Source organism: Trachurus trachurus (assembly GCF_905171665.1).
Source record: "Trachurus trachurus genome assembly, chromosome: 10".
NCBI lineage: Eukaryota > Metazoa > Chordata > Actinopteri > Carangiformes > Carangidae > Trachurus > Trachurus trachurus.
Window position 1 is genome coordinate 26,732,558 of NC_139894.1, and position 20,732 is coordinate 26,753,289.

Consider the following 20,732-nt stretch of genomic DNA (forward strand, 5'->3'; position numbering starts at 1 on the left):
ATTTGCACTCTACAGCAGTCTACTCCTGCTCTAACACATCCGTGATCAACCATGATGGGCAGGGTTTAGGTCCTTAGGCCTCTAATCTAAACAGATTAGGGTGTTTTATTGCTTAAAGACTGGTAAAGTCTGTCTGGTCATAAGAACTGTATATTCCTGATAGGAGGCCATTCAGTCTCCTCTTTACTGATTATTAAAGCATATGCATTTCCTCTCAAGACAAGCAAATGTGTAATAATGTGTGCAGATCATTTGAATAACACCTTCACCCTCTGTTTTGTACAGAATTTACCTTCAGAGAAAAAACATTACCGCTCTTTTTGGTGTTTCGTGTACACTTATAAATACCAAAGTCATCCATGTGTCTCTGGTACAGTATTATTTCCATAAATCCAAAGTCAATGCCTGTGAAGCTCTGAAACCCTGAGCGTGGTCGTCTGCAACGGTTTGTGATCGGTGCTGCCGGCGTTATGCACCGTACACAACCACAGGCCTTTGTCACAAAGATCTTTGTGTCTCAGTTGGAAACATGAATGACCTTATTCTGTATTCCAGGCTAGACACTGAAAATGTAACATCTGTTGAATTCAAGCTGCTTTTATATCTCTGAGTCCAGGGGAATTCATTTGAGATATTCTTATATTCACACACAAAATGTCCACAACACACACTCACTCATACACACACACACACACACAGACCCATTGTTAAACACATGGATCTGGTCAACACTTCCTCTGCTTGCTGTAACGTGCTTCAGTGAATGATGCTGGTCTTGTTCTCCCAGCTGGTTGGTGCTGCTGCTGCTGCATGCTGGCTGCACCTCTCCTCACTAACTCCTGTCTGTCTGCCTGTCACTGACTCACTTGTCTGTCTGTCTGTCTGTATACATGTTCGCAGTGAATTTTCTTACTCGCAGCTGTGAGTGTGTGTGAACTGTGTAACTGCATGAATGTGGGAGACTGGAGTGTGCGTTTAACGTGGTCCCTGCTTTTCATGGCAATTTTTTTTTTGAGGTATAATAAAATCTTATGAAGTCGTCTCCAGAGAGAAAGATCAAGCTCAATTTTGTGTTTAACTTTCACAAATGTTGGGGAGTTTTCACTCGAATGATCAAATGTTTTTTTAATCTTTGTTTGGATGTTTCTCCACAGCGAGCTCAGCTGGAGTGGACTTGAGGCTGCCACTGTAGTTTAGAAGTTAAAGCAGATATCAGTGGAATGTTTTTGTTAATATAAGTCCTAAATAGTCCTATTTTCCATCAGCAATCACTTACATGAAGTATTTCAGCCTAAACACGAGTCTCTCCGTCACTCTGCTCTGCTGTAACCCGAGGAGAAAATTTTCCTTGTGGGATACAAGTGTTATCCAATGAGGAGAGAGAACGGCATGAAGGGCTGTGTGTGCAGCCAAGGGATGCGCGTGAATGTGGTGACGTAGCACGAGGACCAATTGATGCCTGACAAGGGCGGGGGCTGCTAACTCATGGTGCGTTCAAAGAAACTCGTACTTTGTGTTTTTCCTTCCTGTGAAGTCATACCAGTTCGATCTGGTACGAGTTCACGGGTCGGAAGTTACGAGTGGCCGTTATAGGGAACTTTCACAGACAACAGGATGGTAAAAACACGAGCTACGGGTTACCTGGAACGCTACCAAGTCGTAGTTGTGACTTGAAGCTGTAACTTACGGTTTCAAAAGCCTGCCTTGAACGCAGCATTAGCCGAAACGGCCGTGAAGCTGATATCTGCTTTAATTTAGATGATTTGTAACGTGTAGCTCAGAAAGGTGCCAAGACTGAATGTAAAGGTACGATGCGTTTCACACAGGCCATGATGGGACTTGACCGGGCTGTGAGCTGCGGTAACGACTTGTTGGTGTGAACGCGAGGATGCGTGTCGTTGATGTCACTATTTATGGTCTGCATATGGGAGTGTGTGTCTGTCTTTGTGGTGTTGTGTGAATGGGTGTGTGTGTGTGTGTGTGTGTGTGTGTGTGTGTGTGTGTGTGTGTGTGTGTGTGTTGTTCAGCGGTCACATGGACCTCCGTCCCCCAGCGTGCTCCTGTGTTTGACGCAGATTTGTATGAAACTTGCTTCTCACGCACATGTGTGTCTTTTCTCTCTTTCTCACTCCAATGTTTGTCCTCCTACAGGACAGTGTCCCAATGGCCTCTCCTGCTTTCCTTCTCTCTCTCTTTGTAAGTATTCAGGTTCTCCCTCAGATTTCACCAGAACCAGGCCACGCTCCGCACACGCTTGTCTCAACGCAAGCACACACACATACACGATACACATGACACACACCAGTCTGTTCCTCTCCTCTCTTTTCTTTGCTCTCTCTATCTGTTCAGTTGTATTTCAGCAGCATTAAACAAAGCAAGACTGTAGAAAGGATTGAAATCTTTATTTTAAAAAACACTATTATTGTTTTAAATCAATAATGTAACAGGAAAAAATAAACAGCTGCCATTCAGGTAATTAAAAAGCGCTTGGACTAGTATATAAACTGATTTTTGGAATTTCTTCTGTACAAAAGTCAAACTTTAAGATCTAAAAACATGGTACTTTACAGCTACATTACATCTGGCTCAACATGTCTCGGACACAAAAGGAAAAAATAAAATTTTGGGTTCATTCTAAAATACTTGTTTGTGTGATGTTAAGATATAAAAAATATATTACGTAACATTAACTTCCAAATAATGATATCATATCCCTTTAACTATTATAAACCATAGATATCAAGACTTACCGTAAATGATTTCAGTAAGTCATTTTCCTTTTATTTAAATTGTTGTGTAACATTTAAATTATGACTGAACAGGAAATCAATACAAAGGTTGTAAATAAAATCACGGTATCAGTTATTGATTGTTAAATTTGTTATCAGGAATCAGTGTGAGTGTTGTGAGATCAGATTTTGCTCACTAGCAAACAGTCACAGTGACGTTGTAGTATTTAGATTCAACTATTGCTAAAGCCTGATTGGTCGATGCGAGTGGATGACATCACCTTTTCCTAACTGGTTCCACCCACTTGAAACCAGTAAGACAAGCGGATACAATACAGAAATCTCTCGTCTTAAATAACTACCATACATGCTGCAACTCTGTGACGACTTTAACGTCACTGGATTTCCATGACTTTTAGTAAAGGTCAAATTTAATTAGTCTTTAATTTTCTTTTGCTCAAACACAGAATAACTTCCTGGATATGTCAGACTCTGGACTTTTCCCCCTTTATATTTGTGTTTCCTGAAAGCTGTTATCTAGCCAATGAGATTTTATAACATGAAAGTCTCACAAACACACACACACAGTCAGTATTCAGCCATATGCAGCTGTACAGATGTGTGTGTGTGTGTGTGGAGGATTAAAAGCCACCTCTCTCTCTCTGTTTTTCTTACAGTTTCTCACACACCCTCACACATCACTGTCTGTGTCACCCTCATAACATTTAAGTTCTGTTTGGACACAGCGCTCTCAACACAACACAACACACACACACACAGGCTCCAATAACCTCTCATCACCCAAGCTTCCGTCGACCTTCGGTTAATGACCCCATGCCGGTTTCCTGTGTTTTTCTGTTTTCGTGCGATCGTCCGTGTCTCTGCATGTTCTAATTTCTTTTCTCCTTCTTTTCGTTTTAAATCTTTCTTTTTCTTTCTCACCATAATTTTTTTTTATGTTCTTCATTTGGGGAGGAAGCCTTCCGAAGTGGACTGTGCTGTGTTTTTGTGCGGAGCTCTATCACGTGAGGAGGCCCGCCACAGGGCCTCCCTTCACGCTGTCCAGCTGACCTCTGACCTCTGACCTTTCCACTCTTATGCTAATTCTTTCTCCTGCTCTCAATTTTCTTTTTTCCCTTTCCCCCCTGTCTCCCTCCTCTGTCTCTCTGCTGCAGGACGGAGGCACCAGAGGTCGGCGTAGTGCCATGGAGGCTGACCTCAAAATGAAGAAATAGACTCGGGTCTCGGAAAACGAGACACTCAGAGAGACAAACGGCCACTTTTGGTATCGGAGAAGGGAGAGCTGAACACTCACCGCTCACTTTGGTTGTTTTCTGAGGAGGACTGCAGTCTCTGTGTGCCTGCTGTGTGTATGTGCGTGTGTGTTTATACACACAGTCATCCGTGCTTTGGCATAGATGAGGAGGGTGTGTGTGTGTGTGTGTGCCTGCCTGAGAGAGCTGCGTAGAGCTTCCTCTTCCCCAGTTCATACGACTGGTTGCTGTTAAGCGCTGTGGGATTTCACTACAGGACCAACGAGCCGGTGCACCACTTTCCCTCTGAGCGGAGGTGGCTGCTCATCATTTCCTCTGGCCGAGATGGAAAAGCAAAGGATGTTGTGGGAAGAGAAAGAGAGAAAGAACATTTTCACCAGCAAAACGTTTGTTTGGGGTCAGATGATAAAGGGCGGGTCAGGTTTTTTTTATCACGTCGGCTCGTGGATGCATTAATACTTGTTGGGTGACTGATCAGTCGATTTGAATGTCTTGCAACAAACTGTGCGCAACACATAAGAGCTGCAACAACAACCAGGATTTCAACACAACAAATCATGATGTACATTCTCCACAAATTCAAAGTGAATACAACCATATACCAGGATCATCATTCAGTCTGATCCCCACTGAAACGTTACAGTGAGACCCACTAATCACACCTGGAACCACTGGAATTTCTTACTTTTGTATTCGTGGAACAAGGTTGAAATCTGACTTGAATATCACTTAACTCGTTGTTTAGTAACGGATTATAATGCTGCAGTCTGTTGGGCTTAAAGGAGCATAATGGGCTTATACATATTTTAGCGCTTAAACGGCAGATTGCTGGTACTTTACATTTCTGATAACCCCCCCCCCTCTTTTTTTTCTTTCCTCCAGGTTTAAAGTTTGGCTGGCTGCCCTTTTGCAGCCTCCATATTAAACAAGTACAAGAACATTTGAATTAAAACAAAAACACATACAGGAATGAAAAAGTTACAGAGAATAATTAGCTGTCTTATTATAGAAACAATTTAATTTTTGTTGGGGTGTGTTCAGGTACACTCGGGCATCTCAGATTTAAAAAAAACAAACAAAAAAAACATTCCTAAAAATGTATAAAACCCAAAAGCTGCCAGTGAAGGCAGGAATTGCATCTAAAGAGTAAAGATCTGCTTTGTGAAGTGTTTGGTAGTGACGTGAAATGCAGGTGTTGAGTTAGTTAAAGGGTTAAAACACAGTTTGTGTTTTAGATCGTTGTTGCAGAAGCAGTATTGATGCATCCACTACTACTCGTCACTTAGGATGTAGCCAGTGTGTGCGATGTAAATGGCATAAGAAACATGTTTGTGTACTGTGTGTTAGCTGGGAGTACAAATATAAGTTTTGTACCAGTGTGATGGATCATGTAGAGTTTTGTGTTTGGGTAGCCGATACATGTATCATGTGTTCTGTTGTACATTTGTGAAATAAAAAGATTATTTGATCTAATCCTAAATCAGATCAGGGTTGTTTACTATCTGTTGAATCCAGTTTGTACATAAAGGATTTCTTTTGCAGCTTCCTGTATTAGCTTTCTGCTGGGTCATGAAGCACCAGCAGCAGCTGGCTCCTGGATGCTGGTTGGTGTGTGTCTGTGGGAACAGCTGCATCATCCCTAGGCAGCAGGTACACTAACTAAGACGAACACAGGACTATGAAGTAGTGGTGTAACAACATTTCTTTATTTTACAGTCTCATAAATAACAAAAGTGACAGTAGAAAAAGCTCGGCACACTCCAGGAGCGAGACCCGCCCATTCCCAGGAGGACGTTTTCATGTTTACACTCGTTCAACTGTTGTGCAAATTACAGCCGTCATTGGCCACAGTGTAGGAAAACAAGCAGTTTAACCTCCTGCTCTCAGACATTCATACGTAACACAGTGAACAGAACAATCCACTTCCTTACACAACAACAGGAACACACACTCCAACATTATCCAGTGCACATCACACTTTGTGCATGTTGCTTTTTAATAACATTCAAAGACTAATAAAGAGGTAAACAGTGAAACAGGGCTCATCCTTGGCCCTAGTGGAAGTCATGGATGACCGGACTGGCGGAGGAGTACAGCTTCCTCTTCACCAGCCGGTACTCTGCTCTCAGCTTCAGCACCTTGTTGATGTCAAAGATGCGCTTGAGCGGTGGCCAGCCACCGTCCTGGTCCGCCCTGAAGATCACAGACAATTCAAACGTGGGGGTGACGCTGGGGTCTGGGAGGACGCTGCCCACCGACTTCAGGCCGTCTTTACACTCCACGTAGACTTGGATGGAGGCGCCACGGAGCCCGCAGGGCTCGTCGGCCGAGGAGCGGACCACGTCCTGGCCGACCTTGGTGGTCATGTGGTGGGGCAGCAGCAGCACCTGGCAGTGGAGGGTGGACGCCTTGGCCTCTGTCAGACAGCGCTCCATCTGGCGGGTCACATCCTGCTGGAGGAGGCGCTCCTCGTGCTCCAGGCCGGCATCCAGGCTGTAGACTGAGGGAGGAGACAGGAGGTGGTGAGTGGACAAGTGGCATCAACTCAGTGTGTTGAACATCTCACTCTCCACTGACAAGAACATCTACCCTGAAGCCTGGTGGTAGCTATAGTGCTGACCCCCTGACCTGACAGTTCATCATGTGCTCATCTGTCATGTCAGCAGAGAGCTGACTCTGGATCAGCAGCTGGGAGGAGCACCAGTGTCATCAGCTGATCCAACACCTTAGTCACTTGCATCAGACTCTTTCCCATCACTCACATCAGCTAATTTACGGTAGCCTACAGACAAATACAAGTCCAATTGCCTACGATTCAATTTGCCCAGAAAAGTAGCCTATAGCCTACAGTGAACGCATAAAAATTTTACCTGTGAGAGTTTGAACTGAATATTGCCTGAACAATTTAAATAAAGATCCCTTTGTAGTTTCCTGACAAAGCAACATTTAACTTTTTTTTTTAAAAACTACTTACAAGGCGAGTTTGTCTCTCTCTCATCGCAGCTCTCGACGCTGCCCCGCCGGCCTGAGCCGGTCTTTCTGCCCGGGGCGGTGAGCTGGGACAGATACCGTCCGATCATCTCCACGACGCCTTCCTCCTCCGACTGGACCGGCACCCCATGTCCGAAGAGCAGAGCCGTGGTATAGACCATCCCGATTCCTGTTCACAAAGCTCCGGTGTCTCCTCCAAACGTCCGGTCGGTGTCTCCTCCATGTATCAGGTCAGCTGAGACGAGCAGCCTCGAGCCGGCGGCCGCGGCTTTTATACCGGGCAGCCGCCGGTTGCATCAGCTGAGCGCTGCGTGTGGGCGGAGCCGAGAAACTTCCTGAACTAACGCAACATGTCGGGACATTACACCGAGGTGAGCGGCTGCACGGATAGAGTATTACTGCAAGATACAAACATGTCACAACCGCTGCAGTTTTACTGATGTGTCTTTTTATTTCATCAGCCACCGAGCTGGACTCAGAGCAGATCTGACACAGCGAAAAAACTAAGTGATAATCAGTTATATTATTGACAATAAATGGTGAAACCTGGGAGGACTTTCCATTAGGAATGCATTTCTAAATTTTTGTTTCAGAGGTTCCAGAAATTATAGCGTGTTATTAGTCTTGGTTATCACTTGGTTGTTAAACTTTAAGTTAATTAACTTCAACTAACTGACATTGCCTGAAAATAAAGAAAATGAAATAGCCTAAATGAACAACAAAACAACAAAAGATAAGATAAATATACATTTCCAGCATTTAGATGGACATGTGTTAACAAAATGCTACTTTAAAATATGCAATTATAATAGCCTAATTTCTGTTAGGCTATTTTGATCTGAAGTTTAAAAATCTCCATATTGTATTAAAATCTAATAAAATTCATGGGAACTTGCACTGTATGGAAATCTACCAGCCAGTGACTAATATAATGGAGTTTATAAAATCAAGTGCAGTGGATGCACTCTCAGAGGAGACATGCTCTTTAACAAGGCTCTAGATTAATTCATTATTTTAATCATCTTACTGCTGTGGTTAATGAATTGATATGAACAGTTTCTATTTGAGGACATGTGTGTAGCTATTTGAAAAGGAACGCTGTTGATTTTACGTATCAGAAGTTTATTTCCAGGTGTAAGGGAGTTACCTCATGACTCATGCTCTGTAGTATGAAGCTTTCAGTAGTTGCAGACAGAGCTGTGTGACACTTTTTACCTCAAAGGTGGTTTAAACTGATGAGTTTTGCACAAATATAAAAGAAGCTCCAAGCTACAGTGGCATTGTGGGTAATGGTTTTAGCCAGTAAGCTCCTCTTCTAACTGCCTTATCCACTATTAGCATAACACACCTGAATCTCCAGACCAACTGGCTGTGGAGTTGCATTGTGGGTAATGAAGCCACCAAATTTTGAAAAAGATAACAGCTTTTTTTTGGCTTTGCCGCAGTGATGATAGGACATAGCAGCTGCACAAAAAGGTAACATACGTTTTTAGAGGTGAATCTGTCTGTGTCTGAAATTTAAACCATTCATCCATATTTCCTGCTGACAGCTTATATTATGCTAAATTCCATATAGGCTAATCAACTCAACATACAGTAAAGGTGTTTTTTTGTTTACCGTAGGCCTGAGTGCAAATAATAACCTCCAAGTTGTCCTTTTTTTTTTTTTTTTTTTTTACTATGTTTATGAGTCTGGATCTCCTCAGACGGGGTGTTGTCCAGCTTGGGATCATGAATGCAATCTCTTTAAATCTTAAGTTCAGACATGGGGGTAGTCAGAGTCGCCCCACCTGTTTCTTTTTATTTAACAACAGCATTAATTGGTCGCCTAAGGGCAAAGAAGTTCCCCAGTCCTCAGACTCCCTGAAGCTGTGGGCTGTTACACACCAGAGTTTACTACCTGCTCATAAATGGTGAATAAACACGTAGGCCTATTTTAAAAGAACTTAATGTTAAATAATTGTTTGTAACTAATGAATTAGTACACATGCTTATCAGTGCTATTCCTTTCTGATGAATAGAGTGAAAGGTCATACATATTAGACCTGATCAAAGATTTAATTGAGATAAAATACGACTTCCATCAAATTTTCCATCTGGTTATAAATGTCACATCGGTTAATCTTGATGTAACTTCCCATTAATTCTAACTTTCATATTTGCTTCTAGTGTACTGACTTGACTGTGAGGCTGTGTGTGAGGGGAGGGCACATCGGGTCTAGACAGGTGATGTGAGCCCGGCCTTACTCACAGGTGAGTCACATGTTCTGACACACGCTCCTCACACACACTCACACCTGGTGGAGCATCAGGAGCGTTTCCACCAAACACCCGAATGTGTTTTTACGTCTCCGTCAGATGTGTAAGATTTGTGCACGGTAGCCTATCTTCCGCCACTGCATTAATTATTGATTATTAATGTCCAGGCACAATAAACCTATAAACAGAATAAAACAGGAGATAACACAACCAGTAAAGCAGTGACAGACAGCAGCTGTTCTCACTGGAAGGTAGCAGCCTACACTTTTCATGTGAATATCATATCAGGCTACATGTTCCTCTTTTCTTTATCTCCTCTACTACTCTTCCTGTTTCCTCAGCCACTCTTAATAAGTCTGAAGAGAATATTTCACTTTTAGGAGCTTTGTGGTCTTGACCCAGGTCTCTGGGCCAGATTATAGCCACTTATTTAACTTAATCTCTCTTTTTTTTAGTCTAAGGCTCAATCATTGTAAACTTCATATACTGAGTGTTTTATATCAACTATTAATGGTAAAATATGTTGTATAATGTCTCTTTCATTCTGTTACCACAACACACACACACACATGTACACACACACGTACACGTAAAGCTAGCATGACGTGAGAAGAGACTCAGGAAGACAGAGCTCCTGCAGGTTAACTTCTTGCCTGACTCACCTTCTTGGGAAATTTCCCTGCTGTGACATCACAGCTGCTGACCAATCACATTTAGACCTGAGGCTGTCGTCAGACAAGCTCACCACCAAGGAGGAAGTGTGTTTCAGCAGAAAGGCTGGGGAACTACACTGTGTGGTTACAATATACACTCACTGCCTAAACCAATAGTGAGTGTGCGTGTGTGTGCTGTACATGAATTTCTGCATAGAAAAGTTGAATTTTCAGCCTCATCTTGAACAATGATAACAAACTGAACCGTGAGTGTTGCCGGGCGGTCGCAGCAGGTTTGGTGTTTCATGGATCTCGTCACCCAGCAGATTTATCACTTGTTCAGATGAGCTCAGCTCTCCTAAAGTCTACCTCAGTAAACAGCCTGCGTCCTGCTCTGTGTAAACTCAGTCACAATAGTGCCAGTGTTATCCATCCATCGTTCTCAGTGTCAGCTGATCTGATGTCAGCTGGCTGCGATGTGTTGTTTTCATGGAGAACAGGTCAGACCTGTCCGCTATAACTCGCATGTCTGCAATGTTGTTTTTTTTAAAGTCCTGATCTAACAAGGAGGGAACGTGGTCAAAACACGCGCTCCCTCTAATTCACATCATCGTCCTCATGGGCTCATGTTATTGACACATACACACTTGTGTTACCTGTGTCAGATAAAGTCATCGACTGTGTTAAAAACACTCAAGGTCCACAAGGTGGTGCAGATATAGTAATGCATGCTTCATAAAGATATCACATTGTCCATATGAATCACAGTAACAACATTAAACACAGATATAACAACCTTGTTCAGAATAACATCACGTCACCCACAATGCATCAGCCACACCCTCAGAAAACTCTGTTCATGTGACTGGTTACATACTGGTTACATGTTACATGGATAAATTCCCAACCAGAACTTATTTCAAATAATAATATATGAGAGTATTTTAGACAAACCTTTTATTAGTGCTTTCCCTTTTTAACATATTATTTATTCTATAATGTTTCAATGGCCTCATGAACTTAAATGATTGTGAATTTACACTAAAATATGAAATACACTGAATATTAGTGGAACCTATCTAATCAAATGTGAAACTATTATTAATAACATTAGAAGTTGTGAAAGCAAAAACAGATGGCTTCAAATAACAGCAAGAAAAACCCAGGAGGATTTCAGATTACTGTAAAATGAAATGAAGAAAAGAAAGCTTGTTACCGAGAATCGTCAGCTGCATTGTGTGTGGGTAATGTGTGTGGATTATTGCAGCTGTGGAGTGAATTTACAAACATTCCCTTGATCCTGGCTTTTATTGTTGATTGAGAGGAATTAGTGTAGCTTAGCATCAAGACTGAAATCAAGGGGCAACCACTTGATTCTATTTAAAGCAAACAAACAAAATCCACCTGATTTGTGCAAAAACTGACAAGTAGATGTTGAACTTCTCCCATTCAGACTGTTCTTCCCACGGCCTGACCTCTGTGATGAGCGATATGAGCAGCTCAACCAAAGAGGACGGGTTCTGAGTCATAGGAAGCAATTACAAAAGTAGAGGCGGACTGGGATCCACAGCTACGTGCTGACCCAAACCTTCTTCATGCTCCATTGTTCGATTTCTATCTTGTTCTTAATCCTCAAGCTACAACATGCATTAATGATACCATCTGAATCTGCACGACTCAGAAGCCGTTGTGGTCTGGATCAGATGCCTCTGCTCTGTCCCTCTCACCTCTGCTCCGTGGAGACGTCAGATTGTTAACATATCTGATGCAACTTCAGCGAGCTGTTTCAGCTGCACTGCTGTGGGTCATGAGGTGTGTGTGTGTGTGAGTACATGTGAGATGCAGATAAGCAGGCGTGGTGTCAGGTGTCTGTGACTGCTTCTTTTGTTTATGCAGTCATAAAACACACTCTCGTCTGTGTATTCCTCTAACCCCCACTCTCTCGAACACCATGTCTTTATCTGCTGCCTTCAGGACTTTCTGTACATTTGACTTTCTTTTTCCACCAGTCATGACAATTTTCTGTCAGAATAAGAAAGTCTTTATATTTCACAATAAAAGTCTCAGGAATCAACACTTAGCTTTAAACACTGTGAAGCATTTAATCTCCATACAGTATGTGACTGTTTATTAACTGGACAGGGTTAATGTTGACAGAAGGTCACGTCCTGTTCTGTGAAGCAGGAAGGAGGATGACTAACTCCCCTGTGAACAACAACCTCCAACACCTGTACACTCTGTCCAAGGTTTTACCACCACACACGTTTCAATGTCAGTGCAGTGGACTATAGATAAGTGAGGACATATTGTTGTTGTTTTTACAACTGTAATTAAGCACAATAATAGATGGTCCATCCATCAGCTCCTCAGTCTTTGTCATAAACTATATTGAGTAAGAGGCAGAAAAAAAAGTTTTCTTCATCCTGCTCCTTTCCATCCATAGGAGGTGTGAATTATGATCATCATTTTGTCACTAATGTATGAATTGAAAAGGCCCATGCATGGAACAAGTACAATTGAAAATGAAAATAAACCAAGTCATTCATAATGACACAGGTCAAATTAACACACATTTTGTTATTGCATTTTTTAATTCAGCTGACACTCAGAGTCTGTACATGGAACATTTATTATAATTAAAGAAATGTAACATGACAGACACGGAGTACAGTGATCATTTCCTTCATGTCAATAATGGTCGGTGTCTTCAACAGGTTCCTTCAGAGGTTGAGGTCTGTCCAGGCTGAACATGAGCGTGGGCTCTCTGCTTAGTGGCTCAGGATGGTGCCACTCTCCATTTATGAGCGGAGGAGCACTGGGAGGAGCACTCGAAGTCTTTGATATAGGATGCTCCGCCTCCTGCTGAGGAAGAGGGGTCAGGTCAAACTCCTCAGCCTCCTGCTGCTGCAGGTGTCTGAGGATGGCCTTGGACAGGAAGTGAGGGTCATCCCCCTGCTCGTCTGGAAGAACAGGAAGACATGAGGTATGGTTTGTTTGAGCGTGGCATTTAATTATTCTGCTCACGCTATTTCAGCGAAATAGGGAAACCACTTTTCTCACATCCAATACAGAGGTGGAAGCTCACACAAAGTGAATTTTTGTGACCTCTACTCTTTGTTTTAGTTGTACATGGCTGCTGTGTAACAAAACCTTTTTAAAATATAAATACACAAATCTTCCCTGTGGGGCAGTGAATCAGCTAAAAACCTGAAATCCCCCTAAAAGCATTCTGTGCCCAGCCACAAGATGCCCTCTCCCCCAGACACACACGCAGATGCAAACAGTTCATACCATTGAGGAGGATGAGTGTGTAGCGGTTGCGACACTCCAGCGAGTGCTCCAGGATGTCCTGCAGGGTCCTGAAGAAGAGCAGGACCTGCTGCCTGCGCTCAGGCTCCCCAAAGCCTGCACTGCTCTCCTGGGACATCCTGTAGAGCGTCAGCAGGGGCGTGGCGTACTCCACCACACACTGATGGGCCTGCGGAGACATAAACACACACACATGTAACACAGACCTAAACAAAAAAAACAGTGGGTGAGTTATTTCCTGGACAATCGTTTAAAAGCATGTGGCACTTCAGCACCAGAAATGTTTGATTACTATATTTTACAGGTAGATGGTGCTGTTACTGTTCTGCAGCGCATTCGTCCTCCACTGCCGAGTTCTCAGGTTTAACCAGGAGGTGGTACTCACACCACGCAGGGGAGGCACCTTATGTAGCGACTGGAATCCAAATATGTTTTGGTTAATCTCATTGTAAACTCATGCCTTTCATAGATGAGCCAATCGATTCAACAGTGATTAGTCAGGCAGTCATAGTTTAGCTCAGTCAAACCTGAGTCAAAGCTGCAACACAACAATATGAAATGATTTCCAACAGTAATAATTAATAGGCAAAACGTTTTCAGAAGAGTTTTCAGTGAGACAAGTCAAGTGTCTAAAGTTTGCTAATGTCCGCTGACAAACTGCTGGTCCTACCAGACCAACTAATGTTGTATTGATTTTTTGTGTTGCATTATTAAGCACAAAAACAGGGCGTATATACTGTAGCTCAGTGGGTTGAGAGGCTACAGTCCTCACTGCAGCCGGCCCCGATTCAAGTCCATAATCTGGTGGCCCTTCGCTGCATGTCATTCTCCCCTTCTCTGCCCCCCCATTTCTTGTCTCTCTTTCAACTATTATATCTATTAAAGGCAAAAAGCCCCAGAAAATACTTCAAATTAAATACCCAAATCTCTTAGAAATGAAAGTATTATCGCATAAATTATAGTCTCATTACATGACTGTGTTGCAGGATGTGATGCAAACATTTGAAGATGTAATAATGAAGCATACTGGACTTTTTCTTTTTTTGATATTTCATAGATTCAGCATTTATCTGAATAATTATAATAATAATAATAATAATGGCCATTTGATTAATCCACAGCCACATAATTACACTTTATATGTAAAACTACAGTAACATTCAGATAAATACAACAAAGCCACGAGTACATTATTTCCCTCTGGGTAGAACCTGGGTAGGATTATAAAAATAAACAGGCATCTCAAACTTGTACTTTAGTGTATTGGAGTAAAAGCTAAACATTGATCATCATTTTACTCTGTGTAGTGAAAAACACAGCCAGAACATTGTTCTGGTGATCACTTTGAAATAACTGGTGGCTATTTTTGTTCTGAAAACACAGGATGTTTTTTATGAAGCCCCAAACTTCCCCTCCCCCGACTAAAATACAGAGCCAGTTCTGAGCACAATCACTGTTAGATTTGCTACATCAAAAACATTGAATATAGAACACAGCGACGTGCCATCATGAAATATTAGAAATAAATAAATAAAGTACCGGAACAGTCCCTTGAGCCTGTCACTTTACTGTGACTCTCTCTCTCTCCATCACTTTTAAGCTGTGTAGTCTTTACCAGCCTGATCAAAGGAGAACAAATCAGCCCAGACTGACACTGAGCTGGAGTAGATTTACTTTTTCAATATTGACTCCCACTCTGAACCTGAGAGGAGAAACGTTTGTTTCGGTATACCTGTCAGTCATCTCGTACAGATCACTGATCATCAACCTGAAGTCTAATCTGTGAGAAGCCGTCACACTGTTGATCTTCATCCTCACCCACCTTCCTCTGCTCGTCAAAGACAGTGTAGACGCTGTGCTTGTAAACTCGGCTCCGGACCCCAGCCCTGTCTATCTCGTTGTCGGACAGGTTGTCGTCAAAGTGGATGTGGTCGTCCTCGTCCTTCAGTTTATGGGAGATGTTGGCGTTGAGGGGAATCAGGATTAGCAGCTTCTTGGACCCGCGACCCCAGAGGTGAGCGGTGGCTTTATGTGTGTCACGAAATGATGCAATGGAATCCTCCAAACCTGGATTATACACACAATTTAACCATTTGATCAATTGTACCTGTTCATTTTATGCACACTCATATCTATAGAATAATAACCCTAACCCACAGGGTTGATAAAAAAAAGTTAGGGTGTGTGTGTGTGTGTGTGTGTGTGTGTGTGTGTGTGTGTGTGTATGTGTGTGAGTGTTTTTATGTTACTGACGTGGCAGCACCAGTTGCAGGTAACCCAGGTAGAAGGACCAGGCCAGGCCGTGGGCCACATTCATCTTCCTCCCCTCACAGATGTCCGACACCTCCACCTCAGACGGAGCCTGCACATCAACCACATGAACAGCTGGAAGGAAGGATGTAACAACACCTCACCTCTGCCCAGGAGGTAAAAGGAAAGGGCATCCCTGCACCCAAGCTGCCCTTTCCTCTGCATATTTTTAGATAGAAAAACACAGCAGACAGAGACGGCTAAATGCTTAGAGCTCAAGATGAGTTGAATACATAATGCAGTCAGGTTCTGTGAAGAATGAATTATACTAAACTATACAATTCTTTAAGGACAGTACTATGGTCAGTACAGATGAAGATTAGCTATGACCAGGATTACATGGTGTCTTTATGTCTTTATTATAAAGGTCTGTGTCACTGTTTTTCAATGTTGTATCCTATTTTCTACACATTACTGTACTCTGAATTACCATTTCATAAAGCACAAACTATAAAATGCAGTAGAATGTCTTTAAACTAGTGGCAGTCTGGATGTGCAGTCAAATTTGTGTGTGTGTGTGTGTGTGTGTGTGTGTGTGTGTGTGTGTGTGTGTGTGTGTGTGTGTGTGTGTGTGTGTGTGTGTGTGTGTGTGTGTGTGTGTGTGTGTGTGTGTGTGTGTGTGTGTGTGTGTGTGTGTGTGTGTGTGTGTGTGTGTGTGTGTGTGTGAGGTCTGGACCTCACCAGGACTCCAAGGCTTTTGAACAATGCATAAAGAGCCGAGCTCAGGAAGAGGAGTTTCCAGTAGTGGCCTTCATGTTTCAGAGGATGTCCGTCCACGTAGAGCAGCAGGGCTGCCAGGCCAGCAGCTAGCAGGGTCTTACCACCCAAACCACAGGCTGGCAGCAGGTGGCTCAGAAACCCTCGACCTCGGTACCTGGTAAAATCAAATGAATATCATGGGATAGAGGTACGATTGTCCCTGCTGGACTGGTGAACGTTCACTTTAGTCTTTTACTTATAGTTCACAAATTAAAATAGTACCCAGGTGTCTGTAACATGCTTCGATCAAAGTACCCCAAGGATCAAACATCAAAAATAATCCTGTTCAGAATGGCTGATTTCAGTGCCTGTCCCTTTAAATGCAAATTTACCACTACTCACACAGGTAGGGGGGGTTATATGCAAATTAGAAAACTAATGACATCTTTGAATGACAACTGAGGGAACAGCTCCTAAAGCCACATGGATTTCAGCCTCAGGAGAACTGTAAATTACAAATTTTATTTTTTTTGGTCAATTCTCACATTTTGGGGGGCTGGAAGGCCAAACACCCAAATATAGTGTATGTTAAAGAGCGTTCAAAAAGTGATATTTCCATAATACTTTAAGATAATTTAGGCCAAAACAATGAGCTGGAAGATGATAAAACAATATAGAGCTGATATGGGGTGTAGCTAATAGTCTGTTGCTTTGACTTAACTCATCATCACTGATCCACATTCAATTAGAACAACTTAAAAGCAAAGTCACACAAAAGTTTTCTGTAGTTGGATGCTTTAGCTACTGAAGGCAGAACAGACCACAGGCACTGAATGCTTCAATCTGTCTCTGCTCTGATCTCTCACCTTGTGTTTGAATGGTACAACATCTCCTCTGCCAGCAGACACAGCCCATGCAGCAGAGGGCCAAGGGTCATTTTGAGTATTACCATGGCAACCCAGCCAAATAACCTTTCAGGAGACAGAAACACGATGCCTGCTATTGTTGTGGCAGCCAGCGCCACAGCACACACCTTGGGCAAATTCCCACGAGGCCGGGGGATGAGCGCATCCTGATCTCGGAGGCACTGCATCTGTCGGAGGACAGTCACCGTGTCAGGGAAGCTTTTATACAAACAGGTGTTTCAGTCGCCCAGTGTGTGGGACTGGTCAACCAAGAAAACATTATAAACCCAGTTTAATCCAGCATGTGGTGGTCATGTACAAAAATGTTTAATGTTTTCCCTAAAGTTATAAAGTTACAGGTTCTTATATAAATTAACAACAGAAAATTGTTTAGATTACTTTACAACCACCATCATTTGTCCTATCAGAGCTTCTACCAAGTGATAAACGTGACAGAATCAAACCAGAGGTGTGGGGTTAGATTTTCAGGGGAAAGTACTGAGACTTTAAAAAGCCCAAATTTAGTCTGAATTGCACAGATCCTCTCCACTCTCTGTGGGCTGAAATGTTGAACATCTGGCTCAGTGGCATCAAAGATTTTATTTTTGCCCATCCTGTTATAAGAAATAGCCTCCAGGTGTTATGTCACCGCTGACAGGGGTGTGGACAGACATACATAATGGGAAATTTCCAGAAGAGAGACGTGAGGCGATCCACAGTAGGCTTATCAACCTTTAGACCTAAGAACTTGTGTCTTTGTCCTTGAGCTTATTTTTCAACAATGTGTAGGACTCAAAGAGTTTTTATCATAGTACAGAGTCCTGGCAAAATACAGGTCAACAGCTGTTTGTGATTCCTTCAGTTCATTTTCCAGGACATGTTTGCATAGTAAATAGTGTGCGTGCGTGCGTGCGTGCGTGCGAGGATGCGTGCGTGCGTGCGTGTAAATGTTTATGTGAATGATTTCTTGCTTCTCTTTTTATAGCCCCCAGCTTTTAAGGGTATAGTATGTTTTGCCGAACCCTCCCCATACCCCCAACCCTGTTCAGTTATTTAGATGGTGTTCAAACTCTGTAGTTAGTAGATGTGTGCTTTCACACTCTCACTCAATTAAATCCTTTCTACGGTGCATTGAAATGTAATGGAGCTCCAATGAAGTAAATGTCCAGTTAAATGAAATGTATGCACCCATATTGAAATAGCCCGAAGACATGGTTTGATCAGCTTCAGCTTCTCATTAATATCCGTGATAAAGAGATTTGGGCGGGTATAGACAAGGTTAGAAAAGGCTCTACAATTCAGCCTGGTCTCTGTACTTGCCTTTGTAAATACAGTCTATATCATAAGTACAATACAGTCTACAGCTGCTCTGTATGAAAGGTGTCTCCAGTTGTAATTTATGCTGCTGTATATGTACATGATCTGACCCTGACAGCTCAATGAAGCTGCAGGTTGTGGAGTTCACAGCCTCGCCTGAGATTATGTGGGTTTCCAGTTACACAATGATGCTGTCTGATCCTCATGTGCACAGCCGGGAAAAAATCCTCACGTAGCTGCGAACAGTCAGTCTAACTCTCTGAAAATGAACTCCGTTGTACACTGTGCAGTGACAATAAAGGGAGTGAAAGGAGAAGTTTGAAATAAATGTATGCAGGGACTCACCTCAGTGTGTTTTCTCTGATTCAGATAGGAGAGAGATCCTTTGTCTGCTGTTCTCCTTCTGCCTCTCCTTTCCTGATCTCTCCACCCTTTTAATCATGGTCCAACTCTCACTTTCGTTTTCAGTTAAATTAGCCCTCTGCCGGTATGCTGATGTCATCTGAACATCAGAGCAGAGAGACAAAGACTGCGAGTGGGTGGTTGTGCAAAGAGTTTCTCAAATTTCATCCAGTGTCTAGTTTTTCTGCCTGCTGGTTTCCATTTAACTAATCATGTCTGGATATACACATCCCTGTTTTAGCTGTCAGGTTGTTCACCTATTTACACTTTGATTTGCTTAACTTATTATATAATATTTCGTGTTCCCGCCTGTTTGCCTGTCAGATCAACTCCCCTTTACAAAGTTCCAGTAAAAACTTATCATCTGTCATCATTGATTTGCTGGGTCTGCAATTACTCATGATAAAAAGTTAGCAATGCTTGATGAAAAGGGAAGCACACGCCATAAAACCAGGAATGTCTCCGGAACAACAGCAGTATTTTCACTTTTTATGCTCAAGTGTTTGACCATGAGGTCGATGTTACAGTGGCCCCATGCTCTCAGAGGGAAAAGCACGCTGGAGTGAACAGTAACCAAACCAAAGGACCGATGGACATAGTGGAAACAATACCTTTACTTCAGCACCTTGAATACGGTAGTGAAAACACTTTATTCTTCAGAGTGAGGCTGGGTTTGTGTGAGAGACTGAGAATGGAAGCACATGGAATTTGTGACATTTTATTCTACTGTGTAAAACAGCATAAACATGAAAGTAATTTATATGCATTACAAGGGGAGATACTTTCACCTATTGCATGTAACTCAGACACTTGAGCAGTGGCTGGAGACGGCCCAACACGTGTGTGTCCTGGTTGGGACGAGTTGCTCATGCACTGATCTGCTGGAGGCTGAAGCACAAAACAAGGAGCTGGCAAAGACGGACACAAGGAGAAAGGTAACCTCCTAACCCCTAACCTTCACCCTCCCCCTCCTCTCTCCATCTATCCATTTCTTTCTGTGAGCTACAAAACCTCTCGTCAGAAATCTTTAGTTCCAACTTTTTACACTCGGATGAATTTGTGTTTCTCAGTTATCCCGTTCTTTTTTTTTTCTCTTTCTCTCCATTATTTAAATGTTGCACTGTATAATTCATGAGGCTCATTTGCACTTTGGTCAAACATTTTCATTTTCTGTGAGACTACATAATGAAAGTGAAAGTCAGTTAGCAGTGATGGATCTAATTATAGGAATTATAAATTGCATTCATTCAAAGAAGAATGCAAAATACAGCTTAAGGGTTGTGTAGGAGAGTGAGAGCCAGGTCACCATGACCTGTTCTGATGCTGAGCATATCAGTCCACCACACACACACACACACACACACACACACACACACACACACACACACACACACACACACACACACACAGTGTTGAGACACCCACTCACATTTTGATTTAAGTTCAAGATAAATGACGTTGAGAAATGCCCCCCCACACTGTCTGGTAAACAGGATGAAACCAATCTAACTCACATGCATGAGCATGCATGCGAGTCCACGCAACACACACACAGACACTGTCTTCGGCATGGATGTCAGGCTCTGTATGGCTTGGAGATATCTCCAACTACGTTGTTATAGGGCCACTGTGAATAGAGACTCCCCATTCGACACCTGTGTCTCGGCCAACTGATTCCACTCTTAATCCACCCGTCTGCTACACACAAAACTGTTGTTTTCTTGAATTTATTTGTACTCTATGATTTTATAAAATATTTGATAGATAACCTGTCTGGTGCCTAGAAAGACATAAATGATCAATCTGAGTGGGTAAAAATCATTGCTTAACCTGTTTGACCTGTCTCTAAGGAGACATTGGTTCATGTTTAAGGGATTCAAACCA

At 42.6% G+C, this 20,732-nt stretch overlaps 3 protein-coding genes across 4 annotated transcripts in view; 1 reads left to right on the forward strand and 2 right to left on the reverse strand.

Moving 5' to 3' along the window:
* The window catches only part of brd8b (bromodomain containing 8b), a 28,311-nt gene extending 22,846 nt beyond the window's left edge, over nucleotides 1–5,465 (forward strand). Inside the window, exons 18-19 of one of the 2 annotated variants that reach the window (XM_083980202.1) lie at nucleotides 2,152–2,196; nucleotides 3,905–5,465. In XM_083980202.1, coding sequence (XP_083836328.1) covers nucleotides 2,152–2,196; nucleotides 3,905–3,964 — 105 coding nt within the window. In that variant the 3' untranslated portion in view covers nucleotides 3,965–5,465. The remainder of the gene's footprint in view (nucleotides 1–2,151; nucleotides 2,197–3,904) is intronic. The other variant, XM_083980203.1, reaches the window with a different exon arrangement.
* A 257-nt stretch (nucleotides 5,466–5,722) lies between these two features.
* LOC310992652 (DNA damage-inducible transcript 4-like protein) lies at nucleotides 5,723–7,224 on the reverse strand. The gene is made up of 2 exons (XM_083980768.1): nucleotides 6,978–7,224; nucleotides 5,723–6,503 (listed from the first exon to the last, which is right to left on the reverse strand). The coding sequence occupies exons 1-2, from the start codon at nucleotides 7,153–7,155 to the stop codon at nucleotides 6,058–6,060; spliced, it is 624 nt and encodes a 207-aa protein (XP_083836894.1). The 5' UTR covers nucleotides 7,156–7,224; the 3' UTR covers nucleotides 5,723–6,057.
* Nucleotides 7,225–12,594: 5,370 nt separating this feature from the next.
* Nucleotides 12,595–18,870, reverse strand: sting1 (stimulator of interferon response cGAMP interactor 1; the record flags this gene model as incomplete). Its single annotated transcript, XM_083980301.1, has 7 exons — nucleotides 18,792–18,870; nucleotides 17,091–17,317; nucleotides 16,207–16,399; nucleotides 15,469–15,577; nucleotides 15,038–15,282; nucleotides 13,198–13,384; nucleotides 12,595–12,866 (listed from the first exon to the last, which is right to left on the reverse strand). The coding sequence occupies exons 2-7, from the start codon at nucleotides 17,315–17,317 to the stop codon at nucleotides 12,595–12,597; spliced, it is 1,233 nt and encodes a 410-aa protein (XP_083836427.1). The 5' UTR covers nucleotides 18,792–18,870.
* Nucleotides 18,871–20,732: the final 1,862 nt, after the last annotated feature.